Source organism: Carassius carassius, chromosome 48 (genome assembly GCF_963082965.1).
Source record: "Carassius carassius chromosome 48, fCarCar2.1, whole genome shotgun sequence".
NCBI classification, from domain to species: Eukaryota; Metazoa; Chordata; class Actinopteri; order Cypriniformes; family Cyprinidae; genus Carassius; species Carassius carassius.
This window is the reverse complement of record NC_081802.1, coordinates 20360592-20375823: the sequence shown is the minus strand read 5'-3', so window position 1 is coordinate 20375823 and position 15232 is coordinate 20360592. Positions and strand designations below refer to the sequence as shown.

General features: G+C 37.5%; 2 protein-coding genes across 2 annotated transcripts; one reads left to right on the top strand and one right to left on the bottom strand.

Moving 5' to 3' along the window:
- The first annotated feature begins 1116 nt into the window (after positions 1 to 1116).
- On the top strand, positions 1117 to 4365 carry LOC132131074 (mitochondrial import inner membrane translocase subunit TIM14-like). The gene is made up of 6 exons (XM_059542999.1): positions 1117 to 1275; positions 3290 to 3341; positions 3446 to 3516; positions 3612 to 3691; positions 4054 to 4124; positions 4215 to 4365. The coding sequence occupies exons 1-6, from the start codon at positions 1273 to 1275 to the stop codon at positions 4283 to 4285; spliced, it is 348 nt and encodes a 115-aa protein (XP_059398982.1). The 5' UTR covers positions 1117 to 1272; the 3' UTR covers positions 4286 to 4365.
- Positions 4366 to 4610: 245 nt separating this feature from the next.
- LOC132131073 (RNA-binding protein FXR1-like) lies at positions 4611 to 14338 on the bottom strand. Its single transcript, XM_059542997.1, has 17 exons — positions 14234 to 14338; positions 12216 to 12268; positions 12033 to 12126; positions 11888 to 11959; positions 11666 to 11814; positions 10608 to 10701; positions 10405 to 10521; positions 10056 to 10226; positions 9891 to 9969; positions 9027 to 9136; positions 8860 to 8946; positions 8611 to 8788; positions 8310 to 8519; positions 7183 to 7383; positions 6641 to 6721; positions 5618 to 5703; positions 4611 to 5536 (listed from the first exon to the last, which is right to left on the bottom strand). Exons 1-17 carry the CDS (start codon positions 14282 to 14284, stop codon positions 5390 to 5392), a joined length of 1980 nt encoding a protein of 659 aa, XP_059398980.1. The 5' UTR covers positions 14285 to 14338; the 3' UTR covers positions 4611 to 5389.
- Between the last annotated feature and the right edge of the window lie 894 nt (positions 14339 to 15232).

Here is a 15232-nt window from a genome sequence, read left to right as displayed (position 1 = left end):
ACTCCTACTATACTGAAGTACAGTATATACTGTGAATAGTAAGTGAATGTTCTGTATGCATGGAATGCCCGGATTACCTAAATTTGCTGAAATTAGATGTACAGTACGCATCTGAAGACACTGCATGGAATACTGTTTCACAGAATGCAATGCGCTCATGTGATGTTTTAGGAGATAAAATGTACTTTAATCTCTGCGGCACGTTTCCGATCAAGTCAGATGACATTTCCTTTATCATAACGTTTTATACAGTACAGATTGTTTCAAAGACTTTAAATAATAATATTACAGCAATATAATATATACATATAATATATAAAAAACAGAATTCGATTCCACTGTCAAGCAGCTCTAAAAAGAAACGGCGTGTATTTACTTTAAGGTAAAAGACTCATTCTTCTTCTTTTCCCATTACTTAGCAGATCAGAAAGGCATTTATTTTCAATAAAAATTAAGTAAATATTTCAAAAGTGGAGATAAAATGCCTCATTAATAATACAGCGTTATGTATGCTTAGCTGTAGTTAGGTTTTTGTCCCATTAAAGTGGCATTTATCTAATAAAATCTATGGTTTCAGTATGTTATTGCGTAGCCTACTGTTTTATAATGCAGGCCTACTACAGTACTGATGTATAAATATCTGCCTGTTGCTAAAGAAAATGCTGCTATAACAGAATGTATCATGATTTCAGTTAGTGTAGAATATATTACTTTTTCCACTGCCAAAAATATCATTGTTCAGTTAAAGAGAGCTCAGTTCTGTCCAATATGTAAAGTTAATCAATTATGAAATGAGTTAAGTTGGGCAATATGGCATTATTTGGTACTATGAAGCCTTATGAGCCTTTGTGAAAAGAAGGGTTGGCACATTTGTTTGTAAGATAATATTTCATGTGACAACACTTAAACATACTACTCTGAAACATCTGCTGCTTATTGTATACTGTTTGACACGCTTCCTTAAAAAATAGTAGGGCAGTATGCACTGTGTACTTGGTAGTAAGCAGTAAGTATGGCATTTCATACACAGCCACATGAGCAGCCATGCTTTTGCGCCTGACGATTAGACGTCAGCAGAGACATTCTCTGACGTCAGTTAGTTCGGGCTTTGCGACGTGCTGGCTCGTTTTGCGGCAGCAGGTCGCTCTATGAAGTTCAGAAGTCACCATAACAACAACAACACGTGAGCCTGACATTTAGCATTCAGATATGAATAAAGTTATGATTATAGACGATCACAACACAGGACCTTAGCAGAGGAAAGCAGAGAAAATGGTAAGTGTTTCCTCTTTCACTTTAACCCAATGTGACGCGATTTTTTATGCTTTTATCAAGCAGTTTAAAAGCAAAAGGGACATAGCATTAGCATATTGCTAACTGATAGTGACATACAGTGCTGTTTTAGATTGACAGCCTGAGCAAATCATCCATGTTTATAGATATTTGACATATGAATATATTCCACGTCTGTTTATTTAACATAGAATATTTTTACACTATAGAACATAAAGCTTCAAGTGAAACTTGTGCAATCTTAAATGGGTTAATATTGTATGCTACTGTCAGATATGATTATGATATATATATACAAACCGGATTCCAAAAAAGTTGGGACACTTTACAAATTGTGAGTAAAAAAGTAATGGAATAATTTACTAATCTTTTTTACTAAATTTACTAAATAAAATTTATATTTTATTCACAATAGAATATAGATAACATATCAAATGTTGAAAGTGAGACATTTTGAAATGTCATGCCAAATATTGGCTCATTTTGGATTTCATGAGAGCTACACATTCCAAAAAAGTTGTGACAGGTGGCAATCAGAGGCCGGAAAAGTTTAAATGTACATATAAGGAACAGCCTGGGGAACAATTTGCAACTTATTAGGTCAATTGGCAACATGATTGGGTATAAAAAGAGCCTCTCAGAGTGGCAGTGTCTCTCAGAAGTCAAAATGGGCAGAGGATCACCAATTCCCCCAATGCTGCGGCGAAACATAGTGGAGCAATATCAAAAAGGAGTTTCTCAGAGAAAAATAGTTTGAAGTTATCATCATCTACAGTGCATAATATCATCCAAAGATTCAGAGATTCTGGAACAATCTCGTAAGGGTCAAGGCCAGAAAACCATACTGGATGCCCGTGATCTTCAGCCCTTAGACGGCTCTACATCACATACAGGAATGATACTGTAATGGAAATCATAACATGGGCTCAGGAATACTTCCAGAGAACATTGTCGGTGAACACAATCCACCATGCCATTCGCCATCGCCAGCTAAAACTCTATAGATCAAAAAAGAAGCAATATCTAAACATGATCCAGAAGCGCAGGCGTTTTCTCAGGGCCAAGGCTCATTTAAAATGGACTGTGGCAAAGTGGAAAACTGTTCTGTGGTCAGACGAATCAAAATTTGAAGTTCTTTTTGGAAAACTGGGACACCATGTCATCCGACTAAAGAGGACAAGGACAACCCAAGTTGTTATCAGCGCTCAGTTCAGAAGCCTGCATTTCTGCTGGTATGGGGTTGCATGAATGCATGTGGCATGGGCAGCTTACACATCTGGAAAGGCACCATCAATGCTGAAAGGTATATCCAAGTTCCAACCATATCCAACATATGCTCCCATCCAGACGTAGTCTCTTTCAGGGAAGACCTTGCATTTTCCATCATGACAATGCCAGGCCACATACTGCATCAATTACAACATCATGTCTGCGTAGAAGAAGGATCCGGGTACTGAAATGACAAGCCTGCAGTCCAGATCTTTCACCCATAGAAAACATTTGATGCATCATAAAGAGGAAGATGTGACAAAGAAGACCTAAGACAGCTGAGCAACTAGAAGCCTGTATTAGACAAGAATGGGACAACATTCCTATTCCTAAACTTGAGCAACTTGTCTCCCCAGTCCCCAGACGTTTGCAGACTGTTTTTGAGATGTGTCGATGCCATGAAATTTAAAATCAACTTATGTTTCCCTTAAAATGATAAAAAAAAATTCAGTTTAAAAATTTTATATGTCATCTGTGTTGTATTCTGAATAAAATACCGAAATTTGAAACTTACTCATGATTGTATTCTGTTTTAATTCACAATTTGTACAGTGTCCCAACTTTTTTGGAATCAGGTTTGTAATCAATGCTGTTGATGAGAAATAGTCTGTATATAAGTAATGTGTTATGATTGACATGTAAGATGTGTGGTTGCGTTAAATAATGCAAATTGCCTCTCAATTAATGCAAATTGCACAATCAAGGGTTATTGTTTTGTGTATTTTAGGCCAGTACCATGGTGGCCGTGGGCATTACCCTAGCAGCAGCAGGGTTTGCAGGTAAGAATCCAGTACAATATGATAAATCTGCACAGGAACATGACACATTCCACATCTGCTGATTAATTATGCCTGATTGTTTTCTAATGGCCCATTTTTTACAGGTCGCTATGCAATGCAAGCCATGAAACATATGGAGCCGCAAGTGAAACAAGCTCTGGAGGCATCCAAATCTGCAAGTTATATTCTTCCTATACTATAATCCATACTTTATCTTAATAAACTCAGACAATTTTATTTTAACAGACACAGTTTACATGTGTGTGACAGGCATTTGGTAGCGGATACTACAGAGGTGGATTTGAACCAAAGATGACCAGGAGAGAAGCTTCTCTTATTCTTGGTGTCAGGTAGTCTGTTTTCACAAATTATGTCTTTGTCAATGAAAAAGAAATATCATGTTATACACTAAAACTGCTCATTTCACTGCATCTTTCTTTGTATGAACAGGTCTGTATGTTATGGCAGTAGTGAGGACCCCACTATTCTCATAGAACTCATTTCATCATAATTTCATAGTACTTCTAGGATTATTAGAACTTCACATTTATTATTATAGTTAACGTCTTCGGTGTGAATGAGCCTTTAATCTGCTTTCTAAACATGTTTACGTAAATAGTAATCTAATACATATTAAGTATCATAAGATTAAAGGAAATGTACAAAGCTTGACCCATGTGTATTTCTTAACAGTTTTCATTCTCTTGTTTAGTCCTACCGCTAACAAAAACAAGATCAGAGACGCACACAGAAAACTGATGATATTAAACCATCCTGACCGAGGTGAGACCACGTTTCGTAAAATGCATTACATACAAAACTCTGCAGGATCTGAGTTCCTCTGAGCTGTCAGTGTATGTGTTTCTTCGGCAGGCGGAGCCCCATATCTGGCGGCAAAAATCAACGAGGCTAAAGATTTACTTGACGAACAGATGAAGAAATAGATCTTCGTCACATGTTTGAATGAGCCCTGTCTGATGCACTTGAATTCTTACATGATCATTAAACACCATGTTGTCCTCTAGATCTGACCTCTTGTATGAAAATGAATCAATTTGGACCACTGCTGAATGTGGCAAAAAACTGATTCATTACCTGTTAATTGTTGCAAAATCTGCATTGGGAATCTTTTGCCCTCATGCAAAATTCTCAACACCGTTCAGATTCCCCAAATAATTTCAGAAGTTACCACACCTTTACACAAAGGAAAGCTGAAAGATTCAGGAGCCTTGTTTGAACAAGAAAGACCAAAACAACTGATACACCAACTTTGGCTGGAAGATCAAATGTTTATTTATGAACTACCTGCATACAAAACATATTGCACATCAAACAACCAGAATGATCTTAAAAAAAAAAACAAGGACTAAAGAACGTAGTTTACAGAACAAAACATCTGAAAATTGAGCTTTCAGTAGCCCAGATTTGTAATCTGTGTGCTAAGAAGTTCAATGCAGTTTAGTGTTAAAAACCACTGCGTTGTTAACTTTAAATACTGTACAGTTAAAAATAAATAAACCAAAAAAAACCGTCTTGGTTGCCACCATTACAACAACCCAACAGTCAAAAGATGAACCCAATGCAATCATTCAGGAAGTGTTGTACATACAGCATTTAAAATGGACAGTTAGCAGACCAGTTTCCAGACTAACATTATTCTAAAGGTCAAGAAATTACTTCAGTGCAAAACCTCCTTGTTTCCCCATAACCCCTCGTGAAGAAGTGGTTGCATATTAAAAACGTAACAAAAAGCAGCTAAGGATGTCTGCAAATCTTTCTGTATTCAGACAAGTGTTTTTTTTTCAGTTTGTTTGCTCTATAGCCAGCCAACAAAATGTTGAAACTATGCTCTGAAGGCACAACATCCGATCAGGAATACAGGTGTGACGTAAGTTTATTTTTTTCATTGTAATTATCTGTTCCATAGTGAAGGAACTGAAAAGTGCAATCGAGAATGTGGAAGTCCGTACGTCTATCTTTGGCAAGCTTGTACAAGCACTATTGTAAAACTGTAAAGGTTATGAGTTTGGAGAAATGAAGCGAACGGATTAGGAGACTCCGTTGACGACGGCTGGCTTGGCTTTGGGTGTCTTCTCAGCAGAAGCTCGCGGCATTTTGCTCTGATCGTCTGCTTTGGTGGGGCCGTTGCTCACGGCTTCAGCGGGGCTGTGCTCCGATATGAGCTCCACTTGACCCTGTGGATGACACAAAACATTTCAACATGTTCATTTGAAAACTAGTCGCTCAGATGCATAAAAGAAGAAATCTAGAGTCACCATGTGGTTTTTGTTCTTCCTCAGATCTCTCGCGTTTCTCTGTCTGCTCTCAGATTCGGCTCGTGATATGTAGTCAGCCACAGTAACTGCAAAAGACATCAGTAATTTCATTAACCAAAGAGCTTTATAGTTCTAAAATGAAATAGCTTTGCGTGAGGAACAGACCAAAAGTCAAGCTCTGAAAATGTTCCTCTGCCGGAGCTCTCAGATCTACCCATCTATCTGATAGCGGGACGCAAGAAAGCTAACCATGATCCGACACGTGAAGTTTGAGTATGTGCACGAACAACAGAGATATGAGAGCTGCGGCGGAGAGGAGGATTCAGCTGGACGATCACTCTCTGTTCAGGGTTCGGAACGACACGTCAGTAAATAAACATCAGAATCCTCCTTTGAGTTAAAGACTGACATGTGTTTACTCAAAGCATGCAAATCAATGCCTAGAGTATTAAAAACAATGTCATTTACAATTGTGAAACCAGTTTAAATTCATAAGCTCCAGATGAACGTAAACTCAGTTTTTGGATGTTATTTCATGCAAATGCCAGTTATCAGTGTAACAGACCACTGAAAAGAACTTCATTCAGGAGAAAACTTGATTTATTTGCCACATGATGTTGTGATCTGGATTGTTTGATGGTGTGGCTTTAGTTTGAAGTCCTGATGTTATTCCAGGCGATTAGTGCCATGCAGTTTGGATTAAGTGTAAGTGTGAGCGTGAGTGTGAAGTGACATTCAGCCAAGTATGGTGACCCATACTCAGAATTCGTGCTCTGCATTTAACCCATCAGAAGTGCACACACACTGTGAACACACACCCGGAGCAGTGGGCAGCCATTTATGCTGCGGCGCCCAAGGAGCAGTTGGGGGTTCGGTGTCTTGCTCAAGGGCACCTCAGTCGTGGTATTCCCGGCCTGAGACTCAAACCCACAACCTTAGGGTTAAGAGTCAAACTCTCTAACCACTAGGCCATGACTTCCCCACTAACACTCGCTCGAACACAAACCCTGTGTTAATTCCTACCGGTGCTCGGCTGTCTCTCTTCAGGAGGCTGGAGATGGCGGCGGCTACGATTGTGCCGCTGGGGTTTAGCTTCAGCATCATCTACAAGAGACCAGTGAAAAGCCTGACCTTAAATACCCACAGTCGTTTTGGAAAAAGCCTTGAGCTAATTGCAATTTGTGGAATTGGTCATGTTATCAACTCCAACTAATCGAAGAAGTCCTATGAGAAAGTGTTGAGGAGCGCCTGACCCGATCAGCTTATCTAAATATGTAAATAAGAGATTCATTGTGCATCACTGCAGGATTTTTAAGCTCAAATTTAAGAGTTTTTAAGACCTGCACAAATGAAATGAATACCATTTGAACAGGGTAGGACAATGTCTATCTTCACATATTAAACTGTGAAATGTTCCCATTTACAGCTCTGCGTGTTTGCAGGGTACATGGATCGAGTTTCACATCGATCTGAATAAAAACAACCTCGATACTAAGTGAATGTATTGCAGTTGAATGTTTCTAGACTTTATTTGAGACGGTAAGATGCAGTGAAGCGGGTCGTACCGAGGCCGTTCTCGCTGAGGGAGGCGTTGTCAGACTCGCTCATGCCATCCATGACTGTGCTGTCTTCATCTGTGCGGCGGCGACGAGAGCGCCTGCGACGGCTGGGGTTCACCTGGGACTCACTGCCATCTGTGTCTGCGGTCTGATCCGTCTCGGTGTTGTCCAGCAGACTGTACGGGTTTCCATCTGGATCCTTCAGGACTGACAGGAAACACAACAACTATAATTAATACTTACTGTGCAATGCAACATGCAAGGAACAAACCTTTTTTTTTTCTTCTTCCATGTGATATATGTGGCTCTGTAATGTCTGAGTAGAAATTTGTCATGCACAGAGACCTTGCACACTGAGTGCGATGCGTATTAATGAATACGTTACAAAAAAAACACAAAACAATACAAAATGTCTTTAAGTATTGAGGATGATTTTTTTTGTCCTCTCTCTTCTTAAGAGAAAAAGAAAGAGCATCCACTCCTGCGATTGTTTAGAGAGGAAGGAGAGTTCCACCTCCAAGAAGAGAGGGATTATCCAGACCGATTAAAGTTTACTTTCGAATGTCAGTGGCTCAGTTTGATGTTTTGCTAGCGATACTGGAGACACATATTAAAAAGAAGACCACCAATTTCTGTGAATCAATTGGTCCTAAACAGAGACTGGCAGTTTGTCTAAGGTACGAATTGCAGGAATCTGAGCACTGGCGATTCATTCACCACCATTGCCAGCAGTTTTACGCTGGCTGAGTTGTTGAAACGTCTCTCACAATGCGTTTTTATACAGTCTATGGTTTTTACGGATGCGAAAAACGAAGAAAATCGAACCCGTTCCGAATTTTATTTTTTTGACGGACGAAAGTTTCGGAGGCAGTGTCCAATCGTGATTGACATAACGTGAGGTCGAATTTATTTTTTGACGTGCGAAAATTTAGCATGCGAATTTCGGTAAATTCTTAAATGTCAAAGTTGAATGAATATTCGATTAGACCGATAAATAGATTCCAGAAAAAATTAAAAATGAAAGGAGAATGCAGAATTTTGGGTAACATGGAATATCGGACGTAACAAAGCTCTAAAATCTATGCTGGTGAATCACGTGTTCCTGATGAAGGGCAGAAAGGGGACCAGTATACCTGAGCTGATGGAGTCGGACGGCCCTCTTCCTGATCCGCGTCCCCTGCCCCCAGGTCCTCTGCGTCCCCGTCCCTCTCCCGGTCTCCTCCGGCTCTCCCTCTGCTGTCTGGGGATGTGCTCGGCCTCCTCTCCTGCCATGGACCAGTCGCTCAGCTCCTCCCTGCGCTCCGAGTCCGTCTCCGAGGCGTACGAGTGCTCGGAGTTAGTGCCTGCAGAACAGCTTTCACTGAATCTATGACTTCCTCTAAATGTGTGCTGAAGCTTGACCTGGACGTGTTTATTTAGAGAGGTTCACCGTACCGTAGCCGGACATGTGTGCGGGCCCCCGGCGGCCACGGCCCCTGCTGGAGTACGAGCGGTTGATGTGGGTGCTGCTCTCTTCAGCGTTGGGGCGGTTTGGGACAGGCCTGTAGCCCATCCCGATCTGACGCAGCTGCTCGTCAATCTGCAGCCGCTCAAGCCGCAGCTGCTCCACCTCCTGCACCACAGACAAGCGCTTCAGCTCCTCCAACACTTTCAGCACTGCGCGGACAGCCTTCTCATACTCACGTTCAGATAAGATATATGGTACTCCAGCAGGGCCTGAACATTGCTGATGCTCTCCTTCGTTCCAACAAATGTAAATGGCACCATTCCCTAAGAACAACAATACATTATTGTATTTATATATATATATAGATCTGGCTTCTTCTTTGTGCTACTGTCAGATGTCTTACTTCCTGTCGTGGGAGTTTGTTGTCGTTGTCTCCTACGATGCGTACTCTCACTACACCAGATTTATCCACAATCTCCTGGATAACCTTGCCACTTTTTCCAATAACCTTCCCTACAAAGAGAAATGATTTGTCAGCATAATTTTGAAAGTTAAAGTTAACATGATAAAAAAAAATAAACTGACTCTATTTGAATGCTTTTGTGTTCTCACAAACCTTGAGAAACTTTGTGCTTCCCTCACTAATCATTTACATTATCTTTTTTAAGATGATCACGTTCCCACCTCATATTATAAAAAGTTACGTTTTGCGAGTGAACTCCTGTGTAGAAATTCAATTAAACTTATTTTAGAAATTTAAACTTTAAATGAAAACTTGAATGAGAATTTTTACCTTGACAACGAACCAAAACAAATTTGTTGAAATACATATATAAAATTAAAATAAAAGAATCCGGTTGCGAACAATTTCCTGTTGCACTAAAATGTTGTTACTGGTAAATAAAAAACAACAACTTTCAAAATAAATTCTGTCATATACATAAAATACAATAGAGTGAAGTAAAATATAAACATCATATGAAAAACTGATGAAATGAAAAACTAAAAAAATCATTTAATAAATTGGAAACTATCTGAAATAAGTTTGTTGAAATATTAAAATTACTAAATCTGAAATAAGAATAAACACAAATCTAAAGCTTAAACTAGAATTAAACCAAAAACTGAAAAATCTAAAGCTAAAAGCATTAATAAATACTACGTACTATATAAATCTAAAACAAGGGAAGTGCACTCTAAATTATTTTACATTCATTTTAAGCTTTGTACAATTTGTTTAAAAAAAAATACAATAAAAAATGCATACCAACAAGATTGCGAGGAATCTGCACTGCATCTTCCAGAAACTCCAGATAATTCCTTGCTTTCTGTACCGCCTCAGCAGTCTGCGATGAGACATTGAAGAGTGCATGGTATCCGTTAGACAGCGCCTGTATAGCGTGATGAGTGTGTGTGCAGGGGGCGGACGCACCTCTCCGTACACCCTGAAGGTGCGCGTGTCCTCGTCCAGCTCGACGGCGGTAACTCCAGGCACCTTTCGGGCCTGCTGAATGTTACTGCCATGGCTTCCGATGGCCAGACCCATGAGGTCCTCTCTCACGGTGAACTCCTCCTGAAACGCCGAGGCCAGCTGCTTCGTACTCTACAAACACAGAGCTTGTCACGTTTGAAAGAGTAAATCAAAGTTCACTTTCAACCCTGGTTTAATACTTCCAGTTGCACACTGCATGGTTATTATTATTAGGTTTCACTAAAATCATAAAAACACAAACTTTGTAACATTAACTGACTAAATAAATAACCGAGCAGTATCCATGTACCTCCAGATGTTTGGTGGCCTCCTGGTTGCGGGACATGAGCAGGAGTTTGGTGCGGATGCTGCGTAAGTGCATGTCACTCAGCAGAGAGACGCGCTTGACAGTGGCTTCACTCATGGACTACAGGTGTTTGGGGAACAGTGTTGGTTAAGCTTTCGTCAGGTTTAAACCTACTCTCAGAAGTGCAGAGGTTAACTGGGACTCACCAACACAACCAGTTCACTTTGCTCCGGGCTGTAAACGATCCGAATGGCTCCGACCGCCTTTTTGAAGTCCTTGTGGGCTTGTTCGTTCTCACATCTAACACGAGCCAAGAAGAAACCAGCTCATGGGTTTAATCAACGCTCTCGCGATTATAAATGTGTTACGTTCACACCAAAATGTAATGTGAAAAGATGTTTACACAAAAGATAAGCACATTTCACACCCAAATTGTCATTGATATACAGTGGTGACCCTCATTACTGAAATAGTCTTTTTACGTGAATTTATTATTATTATTTTATTTATCATTTATGATCAAATACATTTAAAATCCAATTCTTATGATTAAATGTGTGAAATTGTGGGGAAATTATGCATGTGTACATATATATATATATAGTTTGTTATATATTTTATTAACTTTTTAATATTTTTCTATTTTTTATATATATTTTATTAACTTTCTTTTTAGGAAAACTTGAAAACAACTGGAAATTAAAAAAAAAAAAATCTAATTCGAACATTTACAAATTCAAATAATTTGTTTTTAAATATTTGTGTTACATTTTTTAAATTTTATTTGAAAATATTTATTATTATTACTATAGTTTCATATTTTGACATACATTTTATTAACTTTTTAAAAATAAAACTGGAAAATAACTGGACATGAATAAAAAAAATTAAAAAAAAAGAATTAAACGGAAATTAAAGCCAATTCAAAAAAAAATAACAACATTTGAATAATAACAAAAAATAATAATCCAAAAGTTATGCGATAAAAAACAAACACACCAAATACAAATGCCAGCTTCTATTTTGTTTAGATATTAATAGTAGTATTAGTAGTTATTTATTATTTATTTGTAATGCCATGTCAGCATCTAATGCTATCTTCATGACAAAAACCGAATTGGTATAATACAAGAGTTTTTGTTTAGATATTACGTAAACATCAATATCCCAGGATGCACCTCAGTAGGTATGATATGGTTGTGCTAGTGTGAATGATTGCTGGTCTTCAACACCAGTGATGTGTCCGTTCTGAGGCTGTACTCACGCTGCTCTGAGATCATCTGGGACAGGAACGCTGCACTTGAAGAACGTGTTCTCCGTCACAGCTTTACTGCGGTTGACCGGGCGGAGGCGCTCGAACGTCACAATCTCGTTGTAGGTAGCGTCACACGCCACGTACTCGATAACGTAGAACTGCAGGAAGCAGAAGTGAAAGTGAACTCAGATCTCTTCAGAGGAAACGGAGAGTTTAGCGCGAGACACTTACGGCTCCTTTCATCATGCGCACTTTGGCCAGCCACCAGCCGCAGGGCTCCTGCTCGTTCGCTCGCGACAGAATCTGAACGCAGAACAACACGTGTTAAGAGCTTCGAGGCTGTACGGGGCTCTAACAGAAGCACGTCTGACTTCACCTCCACTTCCTCTCCCTCGCTGATCTCCTTCTTGCCGTCAGCAGGAGGAGGTAACCGCACATCGCTGAAGGGAACTTGTCTTTCAGGCTGCCAGCTGAGAAAAACATTGATATAATGATGCTCGTCTACCAAAGCGCATTACGAAAGCTATGTCATGATTGGAAACAATTAGCTTCTACTCACTTATTCTCAAACGAAACGGAGAGCGAGTCATCGTGAACGTCTTTGACAAAGCCCTGGAATAACGAGATTTATATAAAAAAATATATGTATAACTTATTTATTGGTTATTTAGATTTTTTGTTTTGTTTTATTAAAAGTGGATCTACTAATGCTATTAAACAAGTTGTGAATTTTGCAGTGCAAACAGGGTTACAATCGTTAACTAAAACTGGGGGGAAAAAGTGATATTTGAATTAAAGCTGAATTCAAATAAAGTATAAAAATTAGTCAGAAAAAAAAAATAAAGAAACGATGCCTTGGTACCTAACTGAAAAAAAGTGTAAATATAAAATGTATTTAAAAAAGAAATTATATACAAAACTAAAATAAAAATAAATTCAAAACATCAATAAAAACTATAATAGCATTTAAATAATAATAAAATAACAAAAGACTAAGCTCTATTGAATAGAATTTGCTAATACAAATATATTATGAAATTGCGGTTTGAAATAGTGTTAACTAAAACTTCAAAATACTGTTATTAAAGCTGGAATAAATATAATTCTTTCACAAAATAAACAAATAAGTAAATAAATGTTCACATGGCAGCTAACGGAAATTATTAATTAAAAATAATTTTCATTTATAAAGAAAACTCAATCAAGTTTCAATTTCAAATTATTTCAAAATAACAATAATATTTGAAAAATACTAAAATAACACTTGTCCAAAAGTTAAGAGATTCAAAAGAGCAAACACTACAATATAAATATTTTTTTTTAAAGTATAACAAATTTATAATACAAATTGCAAAAATGTATAAAGCAAACAAACACTGTAAACTTTTCCAACACTATATTAAAAAAAAAAAAAAAACACTTTCTAATTGTGTTTTCGCAGCTGAACTTTTCAATGAATAAAGTTATTTGAAGTGTGGTTAAACATAAAACTCATTTTGTCATAATGGCAATAATAGTATTCTTTCTGATGAATAAAACATTAAAACAATATTTCAAAAAGGAGTGTTGTTTTGTTCGGTGGGATCGATCAAATATAAACTCAGTGTATGATATACAAATAAACTCTCTAAACCTCCTCTCAAAATAGAGCGGTGTTAAAATATCTTCTGATGGACAGAGAACAGCTGACATGAGCTGAGATAAACCTGAGCGAATAACTGAAGGATGAGATGGAGAGGGAATAATAACTTCAGTTAGACTCTCCAGAGCCACTATAGAGATATACTCTAGGCAGAAAGCTATAGACTCATGTATACATGTTAAAACTACACTACCACACACTGCTTGGATGTTTCTTGAGAGAAACTCAATCTGGACTGGGAATACAAGATCTGATCATTTCTGACCACACCTTAAATTATGAATATGGGCTTCCTGGCATCTTTTAGTTCAGCTGAACCCACACATCCATCTCATTTGTTCAGATAAACAGATTATTTTCATTATAAATGGCTCTGAATAGTTAACAGATCATAATGTGCTTCACTATAATGATAGTAAAACCAACGAATATGACCGAGAGCATGCTTGAAATGAACAACAACGCCTAATTACTGATTTTGATATTAGTGTTTAAGTAGTATTGTCTTTTATCTAAGCATTCATTATGGTTTTGTTCATATAAATCGCTGAAAGACGATTATAACCGAGCGCCCGACTGAATAATATTCAACACTTAGTTAGCAGATAAACAAACTGAAACCAAAAGTCAGTTACTCTAAACTTAAAACTCAGTTTCTCCTAATGCAAACCACTTTTGTATTTGAAGTCGAAGTTAAACAAACGTTAGCATTATTCTTGTGCATTGTTTTTGTTATTTATATACCATCCTCGCGCTGCTGCTAACCGGCTAACGGCTAACAGCCACCAAGTCGAGTATGTTACTATTTATATGCGTCGAAAGTAACGCAAAGATGTGGCTCGATTTCCAATATTTTCTGCAAGGTTTTATCATCCTCGCTGTCTTAAGAAATGAATGCGTGTGCACAGTAAAAGATAATGGAGTAAAGTATTTACCTTATAATAAGCTCCATTGGAGCCACGGACCTCCACCGTCAGTTCCTCCATGTTGAGCTCGAAAAGGATGCTGGGTACAGTTCTAGAACTCTGCTGGGCTCAGGAGTGAACCCTGCGGAACTCCTTCATACTACATACAGTATTTTAACCTGAGATGATGTATTGTAAAGAACTATAAACAAACGTATGCTATATATCAGTATTTTTATTTTTTTACTTAACTCAAGTATAAATGTTTCTGTTGACTTTTACTTTTACTTTCACTACACAAACAGCTTATGTGATTTGTTTTGTGAATCGCAAATCTGAATCCAAGACAAAAGGGTTGAGGGGAATCCAAACAAAATATACTTAAACTTTAGCCTGTGTTTTGTATGTGTGTGTGTGTGTGTGTGTGTCTGTGTATATATTAGGGGTGTAACGGTAAGCAAAAATCAGGTTCGGTAAGTACCTCGGTTTTAAAGTCACGGTTCAGTTCATTTTCGGTACAGTAAGGGAAAGAAATGCAAACATTAAACTGCAGGTTGTTTATTACTATAAACATTTTTTTAACAATTTTTTACACTTTTTTAAAATACTTTTTTAAATAAAATAAATAATAAAATATAATTTATAATAAAATAAAAAAAGAATAAGAAATAAAATACTGCTGCAAAGTTCTCCACTAAATAAAATACTCTCAGTCTCAAACCAATATCACATAATAAAATATTATGAAAAATATAAATAAATAACTATGATTACAGTGCAGCATTACCAATCCCAGCTTGTAGGCCTGCTCATATTAAAAAAATATATAACTTTTCCAAAGTGTAAAGTGCAGCATGAACGGTTTCAGTTTTTAGACCTGCTCAGATTTCGTTATTGCGTTGGACCGATCGGAATTAAGAGCAAAGGTCTGTTTAAATGCCGATATATATATATATATATATATATATATATATATATATATATATATATATATATATATATATATATATATATATATAAATTATAATA

What these genes read in the sequence shown, in the direction of transcription:
- LOC132131074 (XM_059542999.1), top strand. An exon ending in CTCTGGAGGCATCCAAATCT is followed by an intron (nt 3,517 to 3,611) that starts GCAAGTTATATT and finishes TGTGTGTGACAG; the next exon opens with GCATTTGGTAGCGGATACTA. An exon ending in ATTAAACCATCCTGACCGAG is followed by an intron (nt 4,125 to 4,214) that starts GTGAGACCACGT and finishes TTTCTTCGGCAG; the next exon opens with GCGGAGCCCCATATCTGGCG.
- LOC132131073 (XM_059542997.1), bottom strand. Translation starts at nt 14,284, where the DNA reads ATGGAGGAACTGACGGTGGAGGTCCGTGGCTCCAATGGAGCTTATTAT. An exon ending in GTCCGACTCCATCAGCTCAG is followed by an intron (nt 7,384 to 8,309) that starts GTATACTGGTCC and finishes GTTTCCTGTCAG; the next exon opens with TCCTGAAGGATCCAGATGGA. An exon ending in CCTCAGCGAGAACGGCCTCG is followed by an intron (nt 6,722 to 7,182) that starts GTACGACCCGCT and finishes GGTCTCTTGTAG; the next exon opens with ATGATGCTGAAGCTAAACCC.